This window comes from Melospiza melodia, chromosome 3 (genome assembly GCF_035770615.1).
Source record: "Melospiza melodia melodia isolate bMelMel2 chromosome 3, bMelMel2.pri, whole genome shotgun sequence".
Lineage (NCBI taxonomy): Eukaryota > Metazoa > Chordata > Aves > Passeriformes > Passerellidae > Melospiza > Melospiza melodia.
This window is the reverse complement of record NC_086196.1, coordinates 61,964,559-61,989,164: the sequence shown is the minus strand read 5'-3', so window position 1 is coordinate 61,989,164 and position 24,606 is coordinate 61,964,559. Positions and strand designations below refer to the sequence as shown.

The following is a 24,606-nucleotide window of genomic DNA, read 5'->3' as shown; positions in this document are numbered from 1 at the left end:
CTCTGAGGAGGACAGTTTTCAAGGAACATCTTAACATTAACTACAGACTACCCTGTTGGACATTAAAGTGAGAATCATTCCAGGCAGAAGGGCATTATAAAAGAAGGGTCAATAATTAAAGAAAGCAAAGGGAAAAGTTCAGGCAAGAAGATGCGGCAAATGTGAGAAAATAGGTATAGTGACTATATCAATTGAGACACAAACATAAAGTATAGAACCTTGTTGCAAGTGCCAAGACAAGGATGATCCTGATACACCTATTAGCACCTTGAATATCAAAGACACACGGGGAAGTTGCAGTATGTAATGTCAATCGAGTGAAGACTGGAACCTCAACAAAAAAGAGTAAGTTCTGGAGAATCTCCCCAGGGCTTTAAGGTGAATCCTGACTGAAGTTAGGGACTGACAATTATAGACAGTAGATGAAATGCTGGCAATTTAGAAGGAAATAATACTTGACGTCCATTTCAATTCAGAGTAAAATCACTTTTTTTTTTTTTTGGTAAGGAAATAGTCCTTCATATTCATGTAAATTCTGTTTATATTTTCCATTAACTTAATAAAAAAATTAAAAAGAGAACATATCAGGAAGCAAAGACATCCTTTCTGAAGCATTTCAGTACTGCTTGATTAATGGTCTTCAGTTGATATTACTTGGTGCAATTAAGTTAATTTGGACTTAATTGGGACTAAATATAAATGTTGAATTTATAATGCTCAGGAATTTCACTGTCATTTAATTTTGACTTCAGATACCCTAGCATAAAACTATAAGCTTTCTATTCAAGAAATATGAGCTATTGCAGGACAGAGTTAACGTAAGTTTTGTAAGAACCATACCTTAAGTCACAGCTTTCTTTCTCCACTAATTCACCAGTTGCTGAGTCTTCTGACAACTTTTGGCAGCTGTGCCAGGTAGCAGGAGCTGCATTTAGAACATTGACTGGCAATAACTCCTCATATTAAACAAAATGTGCCATGTTTTATGTTGCTGTGTTAAACACATGATCTCTACACTCCACCACACTTGTGCACACTGGAAATAATCACTGTTTCGATCTAAAGTTGTCAGCAGCAAGTTATTCAGGAGCTCAAGTTTTAGATGGTTGCCAGTAAATCATTCTGAACCTCTCTTCCTTCTTCTTACAAAAAGGAGTGGAAGCAGAAGCATGTACCCCAAATTATTACTCATCACAATGATATTTCTCTTCAAAAGGAAAAAAAAATGTTGGGGAAAAGTAGATCTGTATTAGTGTTAATCACATTAACCTCCTGATGCCCCAACAGACATAGTGCTGATCACCCCAAGTGACACGAGGAGGAACGGGACACCTAGGTTTACTGCTATCTGCAAGAGTTGAAAATAAATCCAAACAGATAATATACAAAGTGACAGCTTTCACAGATGAGGATGAATAAATTGACAGTGTAGATGGCTGAATGGGATGATGAATATTTTCAACCACTGTTGTCAGGAAGGCAACTTAAGGAAAAGCAACACTGGCACTGATATTGTCAGTGGTCAGTATCACCTGTAAGTTATTTGTTGGACATTCCAATAAAAGTGAGCTCAGTACAATTTCCAGAAAGCTCTGCACTTTTACTTCACAAGAACTGAGCTGATTTCCAAAATTTGAGATTACTTTGCTCTGATGCATTGTGGCTCTAATTTGGCCAATGTCTTGCAGAGCTAGATAAAAAGACTGAGCAGTGCCTTCACAGTTCCCAGCTTTCCTTCCCCCCACCACTTAGAATCAGCCTACAATGATGGACCATAGAGGCAAAGGAATAAATTTCTACCCTGAATAGTTTCTCCTGTTCCTACAGTTTAGTTCACAGTTTTATTACTTTCACAGAAAGAATTCTTGTTTGTGGGTTCTGCCAGATTCCTCACTTGTGGTGGAGAGTTTTCAACATAACAGTGTTTAGGTGTGGCTGGTCAAGGTCAAGCTGCCAAGTATAAAGTTTGCTGCAAAGCTCCACAATTTCTGGACACTTCAATACACCAAATGATGCTGCTAGATGCTCGAGCTGCAGGAAACACAGCCCCCAAAGGGCTCTGTTTCGCACCTACAGGATCTCTTCAGATACTTGCAAACTCTGGGTTACAAAGATTACATTCAGGACTAGGATTAAAAGAGGATAGAAAAACGCTTTCATTGTACACTACATCTTTGAAGCTTACAGGAAAGGTAAAGAACAAGCATTTTCAGCTCATCCTTCTTTTAAAATGGCTTCCCATATTCAAGTTACAGTGGATGCTTTTCCTGACAATAAGCTGCAAGACTATTCTGAGACAGAGGTGCAGGAGGGCAAGAGGCAAAGAGATGGAACACTCTTAATTTTAAGTGCTGCAGTATCAGAGAAGAATCCTCTAAAACGTAAGAAAGACCATCACCACATTTGTTTCTTCAGGATTTAAAAAATCCCTAGTCTCTCTGTTAGAAGAATAACTGGAGATGGACGAGGAATGTCTTTGGATGAACACTTACCTCCTCAAAATTAAACTCAAGCTATTGCTGAGTATAGTGGAAAATTGAATTTCAGTCTCTAAACACAAGCATAGTAATTGCAAACAAGAACACATTCCTTCTGCTAAACCATTCTGGGGATTGGGTGGGGCTTCCTTTTTTTTTGTTTTACTTGAGAAATAAAAGAGAGTATCCATCTATTTTTCATTTTTTCCTGAATGGAAAAGTTTTTTGACAAGCACAGTATTTAGACAAAGTACTTTTCATGAGTGTAAGAGACTGGTAAGCACCTGCAAATCATTCCACCAGATTCCTCAAAAGCTACCACATTTTACCCAGCAGTGACTTAGCTCAGTTATTCAGTAACTTTTAAATCAACATAGAAACAGAGAGAGAGAACACCCAGCTAGGGTTAACACAGCATCTGTCCCATACGGAATTATTAAGCAGAGTCAGTTGGTCCAGTAAGGGCGAGTTAACATGGGACAAGTGTAGTCAGGCTTATGAGTTACTGCTTTTCCTAGAGCAGCTCAAGTTATCCCCACCTGTCTCCCAGGTATAAAAACATGCCATATTAATTCAGGAAGGTTTCTTTATTTCAGCTAATTACTAAGGAACAAAATGAATTTTAATGTTTTCCTTCTCCTCCATAGGCAGTACCTAATAATCTCCACATCATAGCTCACGTATGTGGCTTACTTCCTGCACCTGCACTGCTCATTCCTATCCTCCTCCTGTACTAAAGAATGGTGACACATTCTTATGACTGCAGCTGTAATCTCTTCACCTTCCAAGTTTTCCTGTAATTATGATTTTCTCCATTGAAGTAGCCTCGAGAGCTTCCAACTGAGGCTGAAAGGCCCCCACTTCTGCAGCCATCCATCATATGTGTCAGACTTGCATATCAAAGACACTCATTAAATCTGAATGGACAAGCAATGCAAAGGAGGTGGTGCACATCGAGGGACGGACCTGACAATGCCAAATATAGGTTAATACCAAATCAAAATCTCGTGCATCCCTCTCCCAGGTCTGAGTCACAGTCAGTGAATCCCACAGTGTATTTGGTTCTAACACAAACATTGGCAGCTACTGTCCATCAGCACAGACTGTTTCCCATTCACTATTTTATTAGTCTAAAATCCATTAGCTGAGAGGAGGTAAGAGATAATGACTGTCAGGCATTGGGATCCCATGCCTGTTGGCACAACACAGCTCTAATGATTTCCTCTAAGGACAAACAGTAAATGGGTTGGATTATCCCAAAGTTAAGGAGCCACATCTTCACACATCGCAACATTCTCCACTATCTTTTTGTAAAGAAGCTCGGTTCACTGGGAGGAGGAACATTATAGTAGCAGCCAGGAGTTTCCACAATAAAAGCCTGTCACTGACCTATTTCAAGGTCTCTGAGAATGCATTTCCCTTCTGTGGTCTGAAAGGGAGTTATTTCAGCCAACAATTGCTAAGTGATGACGATTCACAAGTTGATTGCTAAGTGGCAAGTGAAGTGCCTCCACCATACCTAATTTAATTCTTCATCTCCACTATTTAATCCACAATTCTTTTTATTACTAAATTAAGGATTTAAGATCATGACAGAAGGTCCTGAAAGTCTGTGGCTTCAGCTTCTAGGACAGAATAAATCATTACCATCCTAGAAATGCCATAAAGCTAGAGTATGAGCAGATAATCAGCTTTCATTTAGCAAAGCAAACCCCTATTTTCAGGCAAGATATATGGAATTTTAAGTTAGCATTAATGACAAGCAATATGTCTTGAAATAGAAGTATAAATATAAGTATACACGTATAGTAAGAACCTATTTGAGGAATTTCCCTTCCTAAAACAAAATGGCAAATATTGCCTTTTTACTACTTAGCAAGCTTGCAATATATGCACTCAAAAATTACTCCTGGCAGAGATTCCTCATTCTGGGTATTTCTGTCAAAGCATCCTCCTTTTACCTGGAATCTTGTCCTTTCTGCAGCATAGACTTGGTAGTGGAGCATGGCTTGCAAGACTTTTTTGTGACCATCTGGTACCAAGCAGACAGCCCCTAGGATCTCCAGCACAGCAATCTTGGTCTTAATGTTCTCAGTCCGCAAGCTCTGGGATATGATGTTGATACTTTCAGGATGGGCCAGGACGTGAGCCCGTCCCTGGGAGTTGTTCATCAGTGCCTTGATACACCCTATAACGGATGTGTGGATGCGACTCTCCGAGGTCTCATAGTCCATGCTCTTCAGGAAGTTCAGCAAACAGCTCAGGCCATCCAGCTCAATAAACCTGGTCACAAACCTGAAAAGAGAAAACACACAAAAAAAAAAAAAGTAGGAAAAATAAGGAAAGCAGACCAAAGGCACTTTATTCAAAAGACACCATATTATTCAACTTCAAATCCTTAAAAGCTGGCTAGTTTTCAGCCTAAATTCACAGAACAATTCCCAGGTATTTAAGAAAAACAAAGCAAACAAACCAAGAGAGAAAACATTCCAGCTAATAATGGTGTATTACATAGTTTCAGGGTAATTATATGCTATCATCTTACACTTCTGTTTGGTCTCTGTGTTCTTTGTTGCAGTTACCACCAAAAACTGCTGTGGTTCACCTCAACAGCTGCTGCCTTTTCAAGGCTGAAGGGATTCTTTTGAATTGTTCCATCTTACATACGTGCTAATACACCCAACACACAGACTTGTCACCACACTTCTAGTTCTGAGTTCAGATTACCTTGAAAACCATTTTTAGGCCTAGCTCTAACTTTCAGCCAATGCTGCTTATAGGTTCCACCTCCAGGATCTGGGCACACTGACAAAGGGGAAGTCATTCCCACTCTGTCCATCAGCCATACTGCCTTCACACTCTAATCCCATGAGATATGTGTAGGAACATGTTATATTTAAAAGGGACATGTTCTTCTGTAAATGGTAATGCTCCTCTGCTTTTGTTGAAAACCAGGGTTAAAAATCCAGATGGGTCAATTTAGACCATGCAAACAGTCCTGTAGACAAATCACTAGAAAAGGATAGAATTAGATGAGCTAATTCAAACCAATCATTCTAGCAATATTTTGTTTGAAGTTCCTAGGATTAAAAATGGGGATTCAAAGACATGGAAAGGGCTGCAAATAATTTCCTTAGATTGCATCGTTTGCCTCCTCTAACATGTTGCTCAGGTAGGTACAGTTTTTGGAATGTCTGAATGCAAAACCATGTGCATCCCACTTGAATTTTCAGTCTACAAAAATGTACACCAGCCATGATTTGTCCATGGCCATGCTTTGAACAGCTTTCTATAGAAAGACACTTCGAGCAATTGAAAAGGTTGCTAACAATTGCCAACTGTGTAACAAATTAAAAGTACCAAAATTCTGTGTCATTGAGCTTCAACTCAGTCCCTCTTCTTCCCTAATGTACCATCTTTCTTTTTCTGTCCATGAGATGCTGTTACTTATAATCAGTAATAATGGAAGTACCGTACTGAAAGACCAAATTTCACTGGTCTCTGTTCATGTCCTGGTACCAGCAAGAGAAACCCAAGCCATACTTCTGTTTCTCTGGATAACATGGATTCATCACATGTATGGTCTTTTGATGGTTACACTCCACACCACAAAGGAATTTTCAGAGCCTACCTGAAAGTTACACTCACTATGCTGATAGATTTGTCAACTTTCAGTTTATGTGAGCCAGTAATATGACCAAAAATATGGAAAAGCCTGGTGTATTCAACAAAGTTTTGGTCTGATGTTTGGCTTTTGTTCAAAACTTAATTTCAAAGTGACTATCAGAGTAAGGGCACACACAGGAACATGTGCACACCAAAATGAAAACATGATTAAACTGAACTCTGCTAAGACAATCTGCCAAATTTGCAAGGTCTGATTGCACATTCTGTGGATGCATCATTTTGTCTACCCTAACAAGTCATAGGAGCAAAAGACCCTCTCTCTCCAGGCTTGAGAGCAGCACTGACATTGTGCACCAGGAAGTCAGCCAAAGCAGCTTGTTATTCAAACTGATTATGGAAAGATTCAGATTTAGTTAAGTTTCTGCAATGCATTTAGCTGCTAGCTTAAAAAAGAACACTGAAACAAGTGCATTCACAGCTAAAAGAGTTGCCGCAAAGGATTTATTTGAAAAAAAAATAAGTACAAACTCAGCATGTTTCTTATCAAGGATGCAAATGAATTCTGATCAATTCCCTGGGCCTATAAAGAGTGGAGTTACTGTTGTCTCTACTACTACTTTAAATTGTCCCCCCTACCTTCAAGTCCCATTCTATACTTTATCTGTTCCCTGTGTCTTTTGGGGGTTGGGGGAAAAGCACAATTGTTTTTCCCTGTTTTTTTAGCTTCCAGGGCTGAGGGAAGACTTAAGATGAATATGTTTCTGAAGTTACAGAGCAATACTGATGGAAACATCCCAAGAAGCAGCAGAGGAAAGGGTCCCCTAAATGCACTTTGGGATAGAACACACAATCTTATGACAAGACAAGCAAGGCACCACGATTTTCATGTATTTTCGCCTGCTCTGATGACCATGTGAAAAAAAAATGGTAAATGCACAAAAGTCACATTGTCCCAATAAAGTACAAACTCTCACTAAATTCACTGGCAGTGCAATTTTTCTAGGACTGTTAGGATGAGGTCATTGCAAGAAGAAGGCATGTGCTGGAAAGCGGTGTGTGTGACAAAACTTGATTAATGACATAATTTAAAACAATGTTGGGACTTTCCTGTACTATTCCTAGCCCAGAGAGCAAACAGTGAGTCGTGTTACTCAATAGCAAGAAAGTACCCTTCTATTTCAGCTGCAACCAGAAGCAAGAATCAAATTATGATTTTCATCTCCCTTTTACAAACACTTAGTTCCTTATTCTCCAGAAAAGCCAGAAACCATGCTGGGGGAGGCAAAGAAATGGCAAAGCAGTTCCTGGCCCAACAGACACACTCAGTATGAGGATTTGTTTGGTGTGGGGAGGTGTGTCAGTAAATGTCTGTAGAAGGTAGAAAAAGAAGTGGGAGTTTAGCCGACAGCCTGAGAGCCACAATCCTCACAGAGTTGGTGTTGGTGCATCTGTCTGCCTCTATGCAGGTGTCTGTGAGTATGTGCAAAAGCAAAGTCAACTTATACAAGTCAAGAACCTTCTTGCACACAGTACACAGCACGTGTGTAACTAACTCCTGCCCTACCCAGCCTCTGTGCTGCAAAGTAAGGTCTTGTTCTAGACTGGGAGGTGTAAAGTTAAACATATACGCCAATGCATTCTGGCTAACACATTCAAATACTGAAATGTAAATAAAGCAGAGTGTGTTTTAATAGGTGCTAAACACACAAATTAAAGCCTAACCTCACCTCAGACTCTCACTTGACCAGTTTAGCACACTTTAAAAGGCAGGGCACCTCTTTGCCTTTCAAGTTTTAGAGAGTGCTGATCAGAATGAGCTAGCTAGCTCTAATAATAAACCTTTCATCCAAATACAGATGTGGTGGCCAAAGAGGAACTGACCCACTGATGGATTCCAAGTGTTGGGGGTACAGCTTCCCTGTAAGACCTGATGCAGCTCAGGAAAGACCAAAAGATCATATGCTGTGGGTGTGCAGAGAGCAGGATGTCCCCACCCTGTTAACAGGCAAGGCTGCACTTCCCTGCAGCATTAGTTTTTGAACCAGGGGGCACACATAATCCTGATAACTACTGAACTGCTGAAAATTCGGCATCATGGATTTTGCTTGCTAGTTGCATACATGATCATCTTCAGAATGTACCTGGATGCAACACTGCTAAGTCAAACAAAAAATAGCAGGCGGTAAATCTGAATAAAACAAACAGAGAAATGCAGACAGTAAAAGGAATGAGTGATGACTCAGACTAAAGAAGGTATTTTTCAAGGGCTCCAAAAAAGCAATTTTTTTCCCAGTCCCTTTTAAGTTTTTGCTTTTGCAGCACTTCTGAACCTCCATTTTGGGGCACTAAAATACCAAATGAAAAGCTCTTCTCCCACTGCTTCTGTCCAACAGTTTGTCATCACAATTGTTTATAGTTCTGAGTTTTTACAAACCTGAGAGAAAATGTGTTTCTTTACAAGATGCAGATGTAGCATTTTTGTTCTCTGTGGCTGTGATCGTTCCCCTGCACTAAGACATAACCTGGCTTTATTATATTTGGGCAGCTTCTAGATATCAGACAAGGTACACTTGCTCAAAGGGGACCAGAAACTGCCCCAGGGATACTCCTATCCCATTTTCTACAAAGAGGATAGGAACTTGAGTTTGGATAGGTCTGCTTTATTTTTAACTGTTAGAACAGGTGGGTTGGAATAGAGGCAGAGCTTAGTAATTACTCTGCATTATCTACTAGAAGAGACACAGTTTACAGTAAAATAAAACAAAGACCCAAATGCAAGTATTTTTCTTCTTTTGATCCCTCTGGATCAGAGAATTCAAGCAGAGGAGCCTGTTGGTAAGCTGTCAGAGCCCCTGTGTAACCTGCTATCATAAAGGGATTCCAGACAGTTCTGGAATCCTGTGTGAATTTAGGTCTCTATTTTCTTCAGAGGCCTGATGAATTGAGGTGGCAAAGAAAACAGGATTTGATATCCAAATTAAACTAGAAAGACTAGTATTTTGAAGGCTGAGGTATCACACTGCTTATGAGAGGGATTTGATGGAGCTGAGGGCCTCTCTACTGCAACCTTTCCATCAAGAAGAAATTGGCTTGTTGATCAGGCACTGGCATGCAGCCCATTTGGCAGCTAACGAATTGAGTCGCTGGAAATTAGTTGAGACACAGGACTTAACTCAAAATTTGGCTTGGCTTAACCGGTTTTTTTTTAAAAAAAGCCCCACAACCATTGCCAGCAATTGAGAAGACTTTATAGGGCAGCCTATAGATGCTTCTACCAAAGCTTGTGCTTGTCAGGGTTATTACAAACAGATGAAGCAACAGGCTGCTGTTAAGGGGATCCAGCAGATGCAATACAGGTTGGAGAAGAAAAATCTTGCAAGGATTCAAGCAAAAGAATTTGCTCAAATGCTCATTTGAATTTGTTCTTTCTTCTTCTCTATTGCATTGTCCTCAACAAGGAGTTTGGGCTGTCTATTCAAAATGACACAGCAGAACAACCAATAGTGGCCACCAAAGTGTTCCAGCTGGACAAAGCAAAGAGGCCTTGCTGCTGTGGCTACATTCAATGAAAGCTGTCACCTTCACAGAGCAATCATCAAACCAGCTCCACATTAACGTAACAGTTCTGTTATATAAAGTCTCAACTGCACAGGACTTTGGTTTAAAAGCCTGGAGAGAATTGGGAGTTTGACAGTTGCCTCAGCTTCCATTTTAACATAGAGTCCAGCTGCATTTTACGGTGTTCTCTGCTTCAGGACAGTGATACACAGCATCAAACAGTCACTCTTGACTTAGGTCTCAGGAAACAACTTCTCTGCTTCCACGTTAAAAGCATTCACTCTACCTACATGTAAAATTACCAAAGCCTGATAAATCTGTATGCTTGAAGAGCACCAGAATATGATTTTGTGCTCTCTTAAAGCCCATCAGAACAGGAAATAAACAGGAGGTAAAAACTAGAGAAGCTGCACGCAGTCAATTTTTTAAAGATTATGAAAGGGAGAAGCACAATCAGCACATAGCTCTGCAAGAAGTCCCAAAAAATCTTCACTTCAAGTCAAAGTAACTGCAATGAAAATTCTTTGAGATTATTTTCTGGATTGCTTTTATTTATTTATTTCATTTGCTTGGTTAGGATCCCCTCCCCAAAAGAGAACTGTATTTGGTTAGGCATTACTGAAGCTCTCTGAAACTATGACTTCAGCATGGTGTGGGTACAAAAGTATTTGGCCAATATAAAAATCATTCAGAATTTTTTTGAGTGTTTCCTGAAATCTTATCAACTAAAGTTATTGTTTCTCCCCACTGCTCTTCCAAGTGTTAAATTGAGAAGGTTTCTATGCTAGTTAGTTTGCTATTGTTCAGAGCTTTGTTCCCAGAAAAAGAAAGATGACCTTACCTTCAAAGACAGTACACAATAAAGTCTCTTTACATTTTTCTGTGCCACAGTTACAACACAGAATGAATGGGAAGAATGCCAAACCAGGTGATGTCAGATGGATTAGCTGCTTTGTACGAAACAGTTCACATTACTAAAGATAAGGGGAAGCTTAAATTCAAAGTTGAGAGTAGAGGCTGAGACTTTGCCCAAAGTGAATCAAATTACATGAGATGGGCAGGGGGCTGTGAAGACTAAAATCTGATCTTCACAGTCATTCCCTGTGTTTGCAAATATCTGCCACAGATTTTTCACAGTACATTTTGTCTTTTATTTTCCTGAAACTTTATGTTTCAGCATTAGTGTGAAATTAGCCTGCCAGCTAAGCAGGCCCAGACCAGGGACTGTAGGGCCCTCTGAGGATTGTCTGAAACCTCAGAGAGGCTTGTGTGAGGTGGGACAATGAGATTTCTGTCCTTGCCACTGCTGGCAGTGTCACATGTGGCCGTGTGGAGGCAGCGAATCGCGATGAAAGGCAAACAGCATTACCTCATGGGCTGCGTCCGCAGAGCTGTCTTCAAGTCTTCAACTATTTTATTTTTCATTTCTGTTTCTTCTTCATCGAAAGCATACAGAGTCTGCATCTGGTCACAAAAGAAGGTGGCAATTAGGAAAGCCTGAGCTGTGTGGAAGCTAAGAGACAGACCAGGAATTATGAAAAACAACTGTCCTATCGACACATGCAGAGGTGCCCGCTGACCTCTCACTAGGAAAGTAGTGCCTCAGCTACAAAACTGAATCCAGATGAGGCTGCTCGTGTGGACTGGCAGCAGTGTATCACTTTGCCACACTGGCTAAACTAGGGTTCTCAGATTACCCCCCAAAAATCACAGTTGCCAGTATGCCCGCAGAAAACTGTACCTAATTTGGAACAGCAATCTGCTGTGGTGATCTATGGATGTGTGAGGCAAAGTTTGTAGGGAGAGGCAATATCTTTTATTAGAGTGACATGACTGGAGGGATTTGGGGTGGAGGGGAAAAAAAAACCCAAACCAGACTTTTGTGTCAGGTTTCAAAGCATAAAATCTTCAAGTGACTAGAAAGCCTGCAAGTACCCTGAATTACATTTTCTTTATATACATGTTTGACTTTTCTTCCCCATGCAAAGGATAGCACCTGTTTTAAGATGCTGGTGTTCCCTGTACACTTTGCCCTTATTAATTAGGAACGTTTACTGGAAAAATCTAGAGCACCATAAAAATCTCATCCTTTTTTTTTTAACAAGTAAACTGAAACACATGAAGCCTAGATCTCCCTCCCCATATGCAGCTTGCAAATACTAGAGCTTGCAGTCAGCTGGAACTGAAGTTGCTGTGGGAGACTGTAAATTAAGGTAAGAGACAATGAGTAGAATACACACAAAAAAAATACAATTCTCAAAGTCAGATAAAGCCCTTAAAAAAGTGATATATCAGTGGAAAATTAGGGTTCCAGATCTACACTCAGCACCACTGCAACCTTGTCATGTGAGGCAAGACTCTGAAGTGCCCTTTGCATATATCACCCAGGCTCACAAGTCCCATGTGTCTTTTGAAAAAGTCAAGACTTAATGCTGGAAATTCTTAGCCTATAGCTCTGTCTTCTTAGTTGCTCAAGCTGTAAAATGAGAGGATAAATGACTCTCTTTTTGGCAGGACTTCTTGTGGATATCACTCAGTGGTATCTGGAAAGCAGCTCTGAACCCCTTCTCAAATGAATAACCCAATTAAACTAGTATCATCTATCAGGGATCTGATATTGTACCTCTCTGTGGTGGAATCTGAGTAGCTACAATTATGGCTCACCACAGCAAAATATTTCAGTCTTTATTTTACTGTTTAGCAAGCAGCAAAGAAAACCTTTGTCTCACCAGAACCTCCTTTAACCTTCTCCATCCTCGCCACCATCCCAAGGAACCTCACTTTCCCTGGAAGGGCTCCCACTGCTCTTGCAAGGCACGTGATGCCAGCACATGTCGGATGCCGAGGGTGGTCACTTGGCTGCACGCTGTTGCTGTCTTATGCAGAACAGCTGGCATGGGGAGATGTGTTTAACTCTAGGGCTCCTCTCTCTGATCCACGCTAAAGTCAAATTCACTCAGTCACAGAGCAAGCTATTTCCTGCCCTAATGCAATGACAGAGCGCTACTGATGGAAAATGAGCTGATGATGTTTTATCTTTTGCCAGCATCCCCCGACAGCCAGAAACATAAATTGAAATTCTTAAGCCAAGCCGTATATGATCCCCCTCTTCGAAAAATAAACAGAAATCCTGACCAGGCATTATGGATGGCAAAGTCCTCGGGTGTGATTTGGGGCTTGATTTGTATTTTCTTGGGTGACAGCCCATCTGGTCATCTTTCCTTTGGCCCATAAATGCTCCTTTGAAAAGTTCCCGTTCCTCCAATGGCTTAATTTCTCCTCTGAGCCATTTTGGGGGGAAAGCAAATGGATGGTAGGAAGGCACTCAACAGTACTTCGTTCAGAGTGAAAAAGGCCCATTTCCAAATGAAACAAATACAAATAATCCTGCCTTTACAACAGAGGGTGATTATGGAAAACCCCTTTTCTAAAGCTGCAGGCAGCCAAGAGCCCTTCATTTCTCACTCTTGTGAATGGCCAGGAATTCAAATCCTCATGCCCTCACTAAAGAAACTGGGTTTGCATTGTGAAATGGCTTTCTCAGCAAGAGTTATAAAAAACATAACTGTCCCTGGGAGACAGAGGGGAGGAAACTGTCATTATTGGAGTTTGGATTTCATTCACGTGGCTGACTGATGAATTGCTTTCCTGAAGAACAAACTGCACTCGAGGACTAACGTCTGCTGGGCTCAGGAGGCAGATAGTTACCATCAGTTAACCAAAATACTAGGAAGGGGAAGCAAAAAAGTGCCAGGTCCTTTTCTGGCACTAAAAGATAGTTTATACATAGGGCCCTTTTCATAAGCATATTTAGTATATTTGAAGTTTTCCAGATCAAGTGTATCACCTTGGAAAGTACAGCATCTATTCACTTGATTTGCCAGTTAAAAAAATTCAAGAATTTGTGAAAGCAATCTTTTTTTGTGGAATTTTATATGTAAAACTTCAGGTAGCATAAGAAATAATTTTGAAATTTTGGCTCCACTTAAAAGGAAAAATTTTAGTTTTTTTAAAAGCACAGATTTTTCCCACACCTTATCCTAACGGCTAATCATTCCCCAAAACTACCAGGAAGGAAAATACATGATGACAGCATGTGGGGAAAAGAGAGAGAGGAAAAGAAAGAAAAGGCATAAACCATCAGCAACAATACACTCTATAACAGACCTAATTTTACTTCATAGCCTCACATGTGTGAAATGAAAAAGGTAAGACACAAAAAGAATGAAGAGTGAAAAATCAACCTGGATGTTCTGACTTGCCATTATACTCAGTTGAAATTCAAGGTGCATATCTCTAACTACATTAAGGCTGAACTAATAGAATAAATTATTATTAGAATAAATTTATTTGAAAAAATTATAAACAATAAACTATGAATGGATGTAATTTTAAAAAAAACCTGAACTTTCATGCAAGTAGAGTTTAAAGTAACATATATGTCATCCAACTTAGAGGAGAAAGTTATCATCCACCTGCTAAATTCTGCTGAAAGATTTATATATTTTTAACCTCCTGTGAAGCTGCTCTGCCTCAAATAAATGTTTTCTGAGTCAAGGAAAAGGTCCTGGTTACAGCTGTATTTATTAATCTTGACCCATCTCACAATCTCGACCGAGCGACCTCTCCAGAAAAGCTGAATTTTCAACTACTGCTCACCTGAAAGTCTCTCCGTGAAAATGCATCCACAGCCAAGATCATAAAAGCAACACAGTGCTGTAAGAATTTTTCCCCCCCAGGGAAGTGTGAGCTGTGTTTATTTGTGCTACCAAGTAGTGTCATGGGGCAAGGAGAGCAGGCAGAACACAGGGACATTTCTTTACATGTTATAATAACAGGGCAGCTGCTCTATTTTTAAGAAAAGAAACTTCTGTGTTTTGATGAATCAGCAGATGACAATGACATTGATAATGGAAAGAGTCTTCTATTGTGGGCATGCACCATTGCACCCTGTCCCCCTCCCCAGTATCATTTATAGCACACAGAGATCAGGGGACTAGACAAATTTGGAGGCTTCACTTTCTAAATTAAACATGATTAACAGCTGTCCCTTTGTCTTAATGACTGGTCCAGAAGACAGTGTACCAACGTTCTACGGCCTTCCAGTCAGACTACCTGGAGTCTGGGACAATGCCTCCACGTGCTGTGAATCACACACTAGTAAAGAGATACAGTTTTAGACATTTGCTCTTGTGAGAATCTAGCTTAAAATGTGTAAAAATCTGAGAAGTCATAGCAACAGAAACAATTATGGGAAGAAAACCGTACATAAAATACACGGTTTTTTGAACTGGATCAGGAATCTGTGACTTAAAGTGCTTCCTAACATAGTGGTCTAAGGTTACAAGTAGGGAACGTCAAACATGTCAGGAATCACCACATTGCTCTCAAACATAATCTGTGAAGGGCAGACACAGCAGGGCTTCTGAGAAAGCAATCCTTGAGCACAGGAGCCCTGGCCCACTGAAGTCCACAGAAAGATACCTAATGATATCAGCATGAAAAAGGTGCCATTTCCACTCATTCAGTGAGTAGGAGGAACATACTTGCCAAGCTAGTATATATTTAAAAAAGACTTCATAATTTAAAAAAAAGGACATAAAAAATGATGTGCAAGACAAATATGAAAAGATTCTAATGTGACAAATCCACAGGAGATGCAAAGATAAAATTTCCTTAAAAGCAGGATTTAAGGCATTTTAAACTAACACTTCTGTGATTATTACTACCACTTCAACTCCAATACTTCTTGCAATACTTCCAACTGAAATATTGCAATACCTGATAGTGCCCAAGAGACACAAACTGAAATACACTAGATATTGTCAGGAAGCAACATGAAACATGTTTTTCTTTCACAGTTTCAAAGTCAACTCCACTTGGAAGCAGTTTAAAAAAAATTTTAAAACCCAACTAAATTTAGAACTGAAATTATACGGTACCCAAAAATAACTGTTTGAAAGTTAGAAATCTCAGAGGTCTAAATAATAATGAACAGAACATGTCTTTTAAAGTGTGTTGGAGCTGGTTCTTAGCTGGATTACTCCAGTTTTCCGCTGATACAATTTCAGCAAAATCGAGTCAACTTGGTTTCACCTGCTGAAAAATGAGGGAACCAAATGGCAAATCAGAAGCAGGGGTTTTAACCCCAGTGTGTCTTCTCAACACCTCAAGCATAAGAATGAATCACGAGTCTTGAAGCCAAATAAAAGGTTATCAATCATTCAGGCATTGGCATCCAGGCATGCAAACAACATTACCAGGGCTGGTGTTTATTGGTGCTCTTAAAACACGTTTAAAATTAGAAACATAGGCCAAAATATAGTCTCATTCCATGGGGCTGTTCCAGATTTGTAACAGTGGTGTATACATATTCATTCCAAGTTTACATCAAGATCATTTAAAGACTAACCAAAAAGTCACTGAAATCAATGGAAAAACTTCAGTAGATTCAAGAGGCCTTGGATCAAATCCTACCAGAAGTATTTGGCTCAGTAACACTGCAAGGTTTCATACTCATTTTTTCCCCCTTAATGGCCCTAGTAGAGTAAATTTGTTCAGTCAGGAAATCAAAGCAGAGTGTCATGCCAGTCACTAAAGCTCAATGTCTTTTCTAAAAATAAGTCCATATTCTTTCTATTCCCTTACTCTGTCCCATGAAAATACAGCACAAAGGAAGGTGATAGTTTTGTTTATTCATGACTCTCAGTAGAAAGCAGCTTTTCCTCTATCCTCTTAAGTGAGTTATTGTAGCTTGCAAATCTTAGGTTGTTTTACTTGGCAAGACATATTTTACCATGAGAAATACATCATTACCGCATATTTAGCATCCATTAAGACATTAGTTTTATGAAATTATTTCATAGCTCATAACAATACAAAAGGCAAAGAGAAGTCTTTATTAATCTAAAATAAAAGCATAAGTAAGCAAGCAAGGTGTACTACCTAAGATGCTAGGAACAGAACTCTTATCGACATTTTTGCACAACCATCAACTACAGCCAAGTAGACACTGCACACGAGTAATTGGAGGAAAAATATTGACTACAAATTAAGTAAAAAAAGCAAATTTAAAAATGTAAAATCTATCAAATCAAAGGAGATCAGTGAACACTATATGCAGATGCTCTGTTTCTGCTGGTGACCAGCTTAACTGGATGTTTCAGAGGAAGAGACACAGTATACAACTATTGAACAGGGACAATTAAAAAGGTTTTCCTCAATTACCTTCTTGGCTTGTATCTTACATCTAAGGTGTTACAGCCTTATGCTCTTTTAATTATGTGCTCTTATATTACTGGATATTATCTTATATAAACAACTACCTTTTCTTTAATTCTTCTACTAAACTAAGAACCCAAGTGTTATTTTGCAGATTGGTTACAAATCAACTTGAAACCATACAACAAAATAAAACTTCACCTAGTTTTTAAATAGTTGCTTTTTGCTGATTCATCAAATATTCTCTTCAGTTTTCATTTCAGACCTGAAATGTTCAGTTTTCATTTTAGACCATAATTTGGTTGCTTTCAGTTCTCAGTATTGTAGAAATAATAACAGGAAATATTTATAGTGCTTTCTAATATAGTGCTTTCTAATGCTAGAGCAAGGCTCTTTCTTAATTCTCACACTCTTCTTTTGAAAGCCCTATTTTAAACCAGTTATGCCTTTGGGCTAACATTCTTTTCCTTCAAGGACTTCTTCCTAAAGAAACACATCCCTGTGGTAGGAAATCTTCCCTGTTTAGCAGGAGAGGTAACTTACTGCTGCCATGGAATTGATGCGGTCAATGTAGTAGTCGGGCCAGCTGGTAGCAAGCTTATTAGGATCTTCTTGTTCCTGAAACAGAAAGTTAGGCAAGGTTACACAAGACAACTTTACAGGATGAAAGCCACTCAAGAACCACCTGGGATTCTTCATTGCTCTGCTCTTTATTGTGTTATCTCCCCTGTATTCTTGTACAATGTACATGGATGTGCGGCATTTATTACAAACATTTCTGAAAGTGTAAAGTCAGCACTGTCACCGTGGTATGCCAGATAAAAAGAATCCCTTTCAGCTCAGATTACTGAACACAGAATAACAAAGTTTGATGGAGATACAGTTATCTTTGGCATCTAAGCAGCAAACCTCAGTCCCTTAAACATATTGTGTTTCCAATTAGAAGGACAGCCCATTTACAGATAGCAGGTTTACATTTCATATCTTTATTCTGACAGATCTTATAAATTATTTGGTCTCCCTACTGCTATAGTGATGGTGGAATTCACCAGCAAAGGGGTTTAACAACTGCTATAGGGAAAAAAAATAGGAACCTGAAAAGAAGATAAAGACTGCATCATTTTGATGTAATAAATCAAAAGAGGTTCAGCCTGGACATTCCGAAGCACTGCTTTACCAAGAGGTTGTTCAGACACTGGAAAAGGCACCCTAGAGAGGTGGCTGATGTCCCAGGACTGTTGATTATTTAAGAAGCATTTGGACAATGTCCTTAACAACTTGCTTTAATTTGATCAGTCCTGAATTGGTCAGGCAGTTGTAGCAGGTGACTTGTCAGTCCCTGCAACTGAAATATTCTCTTCAATCCTGTCCTAATCCTACCATACCATGTAAAGCCAAGCAAAATCTCAGAACATCCAAAGGAGCACAAAAGCATCCCCTCTGTTACAGCAGGAGAAGTATTAATCCTTATCTCCTTACCTCCCAGGTAATCTACCTGAAATCATCTTCAGTAGGCTAATCTCAATGAACCTTCTAAAAGAAGACCTATACTGACTCAGGAACTAATTATTTTTGTTCCTTCACTGCTTAAAGGAAATGAGATTTCCTTCTAATGAATGTATTTATTTCTACATAGGTTTAAATCACCGTTAACGTGAGGATTGCTTTCCAAGAACCTCATGGCCCATTATAAACCAAGAGTAACTAATACTAACACTCCTAGCATATGGTAAGAGATTGAACCACTCGACTCATCCTAAGGATGACCAAAGGTGTATGAAGACTGTGGATCTTGCCAATCTTTTTTGTGTATGCAAGCTTACTCACACTAGAAAAGCTACCCTGGAAGATATACACAACAAAATTAAAAGTGTAGGCCTATCAGAGTACCTCAGCTATTCCACCATTATTTGGTTTAGAGATGAGAAATAGCTCTAACACAGTTTTTGAGCCACATTCAGAAAACACCTTGGAACCTGAGAATTTCCTGCCAGGGTACATACCAACACACAACAACAATTCTACACAACTCAAAATCTTCTTATTTTGAATTAAAAACAAAGTCATGACCAAGATTTGGATCTTCCCCTCTCTTCCTTCCACTGGATTTTCAACATGTAAACTGAAGGAGCATCTCCATTCATGACACTGACAAAACAGCTTTGTCCTCATCTAGAGGAGGATTGCAGTGCAGACACACGTCAGGTCAGTGTCAGGTCACATAGCACAGGTCATAAGACTTTTTTAATCCCTTGCACCCAACTGAGCAGCTAAGAAGAGCAGAAGAATTAAACAAAGCATCACGCAGATGAATATTACTGTACCAAAAGTATGAAAGGCTGGCAAGGCAATAAATAGATACCAACTATATCAACAAATGCTATGCACACACCACGTACCACCTCATGATAATAGATGGTGCAATTAATAACAAGGTGATGTTTCTCACATTAATTGAGAAGTTCTGCTGATTTTCTCTATTTCCCTTTCCGGGCCACAATAAGCAGGAATCAGACAGACCCATATCTGTGTTAAATGTCTATGTCTGGAGCATTACAGAAATATGCAACTCCCTACCAACAGCCAGTTAGAATGGCCACACCTCATGTTTTTGGTCGACTGCCTTTTGCTGCCCTTTTCTGTGCAAAATAATGTCTAGTGGCAGCCACAACCCTGACAACAGGTTCACACTTGGCAGACCTTAACCTCCCCGGCAAAAAATCAATATATGACCTTGACAATGGAAAAGTAAATTAAAACATACAATGGATAAATACAGCATTATTTTTATATGATAATCTAATCATCCTCAAAGAGAACAACAGGAATAGGGAGCTTAATCTAGAAGTGTGAAGTCAGGTCAATCTGCAGGGAACCCGACTGAGCCACCCATCTGACATGCAGCAAGTGCTCATGTGACCTTCTGAAATGTTTCTCTGCAGAAAATTATAAAAGTCCTAATGACAACTATAATAGTTTGCAGAGTACACCTGACAAGAACACTGTCAGAACAGTAAATACATATGTATTCTCTATATTTCTCCTGCCTCCATTCTGAATTCCAAATAAAGAAACAAACACACATAAATTAAGGAATGCCTGAACTCATCCTTTATATTCCAAAATAAGCTACAATATTTTTTCTCCTTAAGATTCTTTAGGAGAAAAAATAAGTATAAATGCTTGAATGCTACAACTAACATTTCTAGATGTCTTTGTTAAAGGTGCAGACTGAAAAGCATCAGGATAGATACACTAGAAAAAAAAAATCAGGATTCTGAACAATTTCCTACCTGAACCCAAACCACTAGAAATCTCACAATCAGAACCAATGACAAGAAGATTCTGATACCCTAAATTATATTTGTATATATGATTAGCTTGACAATGAGGCAAGGTCTTGGATATATCCTGCTTTTGACCATTCTCCATTCATTACAAATTAATCTGAACTCTTAGTCTAAGTCTTATTTTTTGAATTAAAACTGGGAAAAAATTTGTTTCAGTAGAACACAATGTGTAATGTTTTTTCCTGAATTAAAGCCCAGACAGAAGGTGTGCATTGCTGAGGTTAAAAAATTTTAACAGATACTCCACTAAACAATCTTCACTTTCTGAAGTTGTTTTGGTCTGGAAGCATATTAAGCAAAACAGTCCATTCAGTCTCAGCAGTCTTGCACACTCCCTGCTCACACCAGAATTTTATGGTTGTCAATGTGTGGTTTACTTTGCTAGAACAAATGATAATGTGGATAAAACCCGGCATTCTATTTCAATATGAAGTCCCAGAAAGCTATTTATACTTGAGTCTGTAGAATTTTTTTCCCACCCCATGAAGTCATTAGACTTATTTACAGAAATTTCCTGAGTGACATTTTTAACAGAGAGTCATGTTCACACCTGTAACATCAGAGCAATTGGGAAAAAAACCCCAAAACAAACATTTAACTGCCTAAATTATGTGAGTTCTGTCCATGCTAAAAGTTGGTACACCATGCTTTCTGTCAAGAAGAGGAAGATGAATTGAAAATAAAAAGCAATTAAATCTGTGGTGTGGGGTGCAAAAAACAGGGTGCTGGGTTGCTCTTTTGTTGGTTTTTTTTTTTTTTTTTTGCCTTTTTTTTTAATATATTCAGAGAAAACCACAAGGCAACTTGAAGATAATGGCAGAACCTTTCCCTTCCTCCAGGAGCACAGAGAAGGGCAAAAAAGCCAACCAACGGGAAAAAAAAAAAAAAAAAAAAAAAAAAAAAAAAAAAAAAAAAAAAGGAGCTTTAATATATAAAGCTGCATAGGTATCAAAAGCTGGAAACAATAACCCATCTGTATAAGGAAAAACATTAGCTGAAGGAATCTATTAAAGCAAAGCCTTCTTTTAGCTCCTTGAATAGTGTAAATATTACATTAAAAAACAGGCGTCAGCTTGTGCACTTTATAAGGGGCCATATCATTCTTCACTGAAGTAACAACCATGTAACTGCTGTGAAAACAGAATCTTGATACTATACAAGCCTGCAATATAGCCAAGGCATTATATAGGCTTTGACACTAATTTGGACAGGCTCCATGACTTGGTGGAAAGTGGAACTTATGACTTCATCCCAACTAGGACTTAATGGAGTTCTGCAAATATTTGGACCATCTGAACCAATCAAAAATGAAAGAAAATAAAACAAAGTGTGCCCAGCTCAGCTGATCCCAAAAGCCTTTTCTGCAAATCCTGGGAGACCTGATCCATTGGGTAAGCTGTTCTCTGAGACCAGACACTTCTACAGGATGCCTTGTCAGTGGGACAAGCATTTGCCATCCAAAGACTGCCATAACATATTCAAGGAAGCATTGTAGACCACCGCCTTTGTTGCAAAACTTCCTAAAAAGAAGTATCTAACACTAGTGTTACAAAGATCATGCAGAAATTCATCACTGAGCGGATCATGAAAATGAAAGACATTGTTTATATGGTGTTTTTCAAGATGACTTCAGTCTTTAAAGAAACAGCACAGGGAAAGCCTGTACAGTAACTGCCTGCATTGAAGCTCTTTTAGGGCAAGCACTGGGTTTCAGTTTCCAGTGATGACACATTGCTATTTAACTCTGCACCAATCCAGCTCCATAAATATTGAGCAGCTCTCCAGAGCATGACCTGAAATTTTGAGCATCTCAAGGCATTACTAAATACATCCACAGAATTAGCAGCTTTGGAAGGCTTCTTTCCTACAGAAGGAGACAGAGAGGTATATATCCTGACATGACAATTAAAACTCATTGTCAGAGTTAGGAACACAGTGGCACGCTCTGACACTAAACCCAGTACTCCTTTATTTCTACCATCATTTCTACCTGAGTAGATATGTCCTCATCAAGTCCTAACAGGCAAACTATAACATAAAACTTCCTCCTTGAACAGATGCATCAAGAAATGCATCCTCTGTTACAGATGTCACAGGACAAGCATGGGTACTCTTGGTATGACGTCTATTCATTAGCAACATGACTTCCTTCTCAATCCTGTCTCTTCTGTAGGGCAGACAGCTGACCTCTCTGTTTTGCACTGCTTAGAACAGGATGGGAATAAGCCACATGCCTGATGCTAGAAAATGTGGGTTTAAAATCTTTCTTGGACAGGAAGCCATGACACTGTTCACTGAGCTCCCTTCTTTATCAATAAAAACAATGTGCAACACAGATGAAGAATATAAAATGAGGCCACTGTGATATAAATTCCTGTCCAAGCTTGTTCACTGCATCATGTCCAGACACTGCATGCTCAAGTTTATATCCGGGTCAGAAAGAAGTGCATTTCCTTGCAAAAGCCACAGTAAGGTTAGTGTGGTTCCTCCTCTCAACATCTTTCCAGTACATTACAGAGCTGAAAGATGAGTTCTTTTACCTGGTTTGAAAGGTCAGCACCATCACATACAGCTCAGAAAATATTAATAATGGAGTTCAAGTCATTAAAAGAAACTTAGAAAATTTTTGAAAAACTAAAATTTATTATTTTTCACAGCACTGTAGCTGTTTGGTTCTTTTTTTCACATTTCCCATTGAAAAACAATGGTAATTGGAACCTTGATTACAAATTAGTGCTTTTCTGGGGGGGCATTTGGATTTTTTTTTACTGACAGTTGACTGAAATTTTAACACGACTTACATCAATTAAGATGAAAGCTTTGCTGGATAAAGATTCTCAGTTTGTTGCTGAAGCCCTCTCACACTCTTCACAATAACAGCTTAGCTGGTAAAATGTTCATCTGAGACATGTGGGATTCAGACTCATGTCCATGTTCTGTTTCAAAGTGAAGGGTGTGACCCTCATTTTGCACATGAATATTTTGGCCCTAAAAGCAAGGTGGGGTTTTTGTTTGCTTCAAGGGTAGAAGATGGTTAATACTGGTTCTTCATTTCCCACAAGTGCAACTCTTTTCCCTTCAGTGATGTAAAGACTCAGCTCACCACAACATCTACTATTAGTGCTGAATCAGTCTTGCATCACTTTGCACTGCACACTGACAAAGGTCCTTCAAGAAATTAACATATTGGGTTTTTCAGTGTCTCTATCAGTGAGATCAGCAGAAATAGGAAACATGGGATGCAGACAATTACACAGTACCCAGTTACACAGGAAATCTGAATTACAGCCAAGAATCAATCCACATAAGTTGTACTGCACTCTCATTCAAATCACTGTTCTCCCTTTTTTCATGTCTGACCTACTGACTTTCCCTCACTTTAAGAAGTTCAGCTTTCAAAGAAACATTTACTTTTTTATTAACACACTGTCCAATCTATTGGCTATGTGGCAGTTCAGAGCAGCCAAAGTATCACAAATAAAAAGTGCTTTCATTAAAAGACACAAAATGTGTTTGATCTGCTGTGGGACAAAATGCTAATTCAGAAGTGGAGCTGAAATGCATATAAGCTTTTCAGACAGTTTATGCCTCCAAAAAGCCAACCATGTCCCAAGAGATGCTAATTTTGAAACAGCACAGATCATAGGACTGAGCCATTCACTAGACAAATGCAGTCACTGCTCCGTTTCTCAGACTTCATGACTAGCATTTACACAAATAGTCTCAGAGTTTTGGGAAGGAAGCTATACCCAAGCCTTTTAAGCACAATTTACCAGATTGAGAAAAACAAACATTACTTCTCTCCCTGGAATTAAGCTATTGATGTGCAGATAATAACCCTTCTGCCACAAAAGCAGTCTACTGTGTAACTTATTACAAGAGAATATTCATTAATGACCAGTTGGAGCATGCAACTGAGGAGTTCTAATTGCCTCTCACAAAGGTCAAATATATCCATACATGCTTACAGTTCACTGTATTATGACACAGAGGTATTTTCTTTAACTGATCACAGGATGTTTTTTTTCTTTTTTTTGCTTCACTTAGCCTGAGCTCTGCCCTGTTGCCAGTAACTTGACAAACCTAATTACGACTTCTGATGCTGCTTATTAACAATTCTTTCAAAGAAATAATCAAAGGTTTCAGATTATTATTTAAATTACAAAATACCTAATATGTTCACATTGTGGAACTCACTGTCAAAACATAAAGTATAAAAGTAAAAAAGGGATACAACTATGAACAATGAAGATTCCTGCTTAGAAAGCATTTCCTAATACTGAAAGAAGCTTCAGTTCTGCAGAAATTCACCAGCCTTTAGAAATTAAAATGGATTATTAGTAAATTTTGAAAGATGGTCGGCTCTACCAGGG

At 39.0% G+C, this 24,606-nt stretch overlaps 1 protein-coding gene across 3 annotated transcripts in view; it reads right to left on the bottom strand.

Annotated features, from left to right (window-relative positions):
- The window catches only part of DAAM2 (dishevelled associated activator of morphogenesis 2), a 202,502-nt gene that overhangs the window by 60,014 nt on the left and 117,882 nt on the right, over window positions 1-24,606 (bottom strand). For all 3 annotated transcript variants that reach the window (XM_063152019.1, XM_063152021.1, XM_063152020.1), the window contains 3 exons: window positions 17,427-17,501; window positions 11,032-11,126; window positions 4,439-4,772 (listed from right to left, as the gene is read on the bottom strand). In XM_063152019.1, coding sequence (XP_063008089.1) covers window positions 4,439-4,772; window positions 11,032-11,126; window positions 17,427-17,501 — 504 coding nt within the window. The remainder of the gene's footprint in view (window positions 1-4,438; window positions 4,773-11,031; window positions 11,127-17,426; window positions 17,502-24,606) is intronic.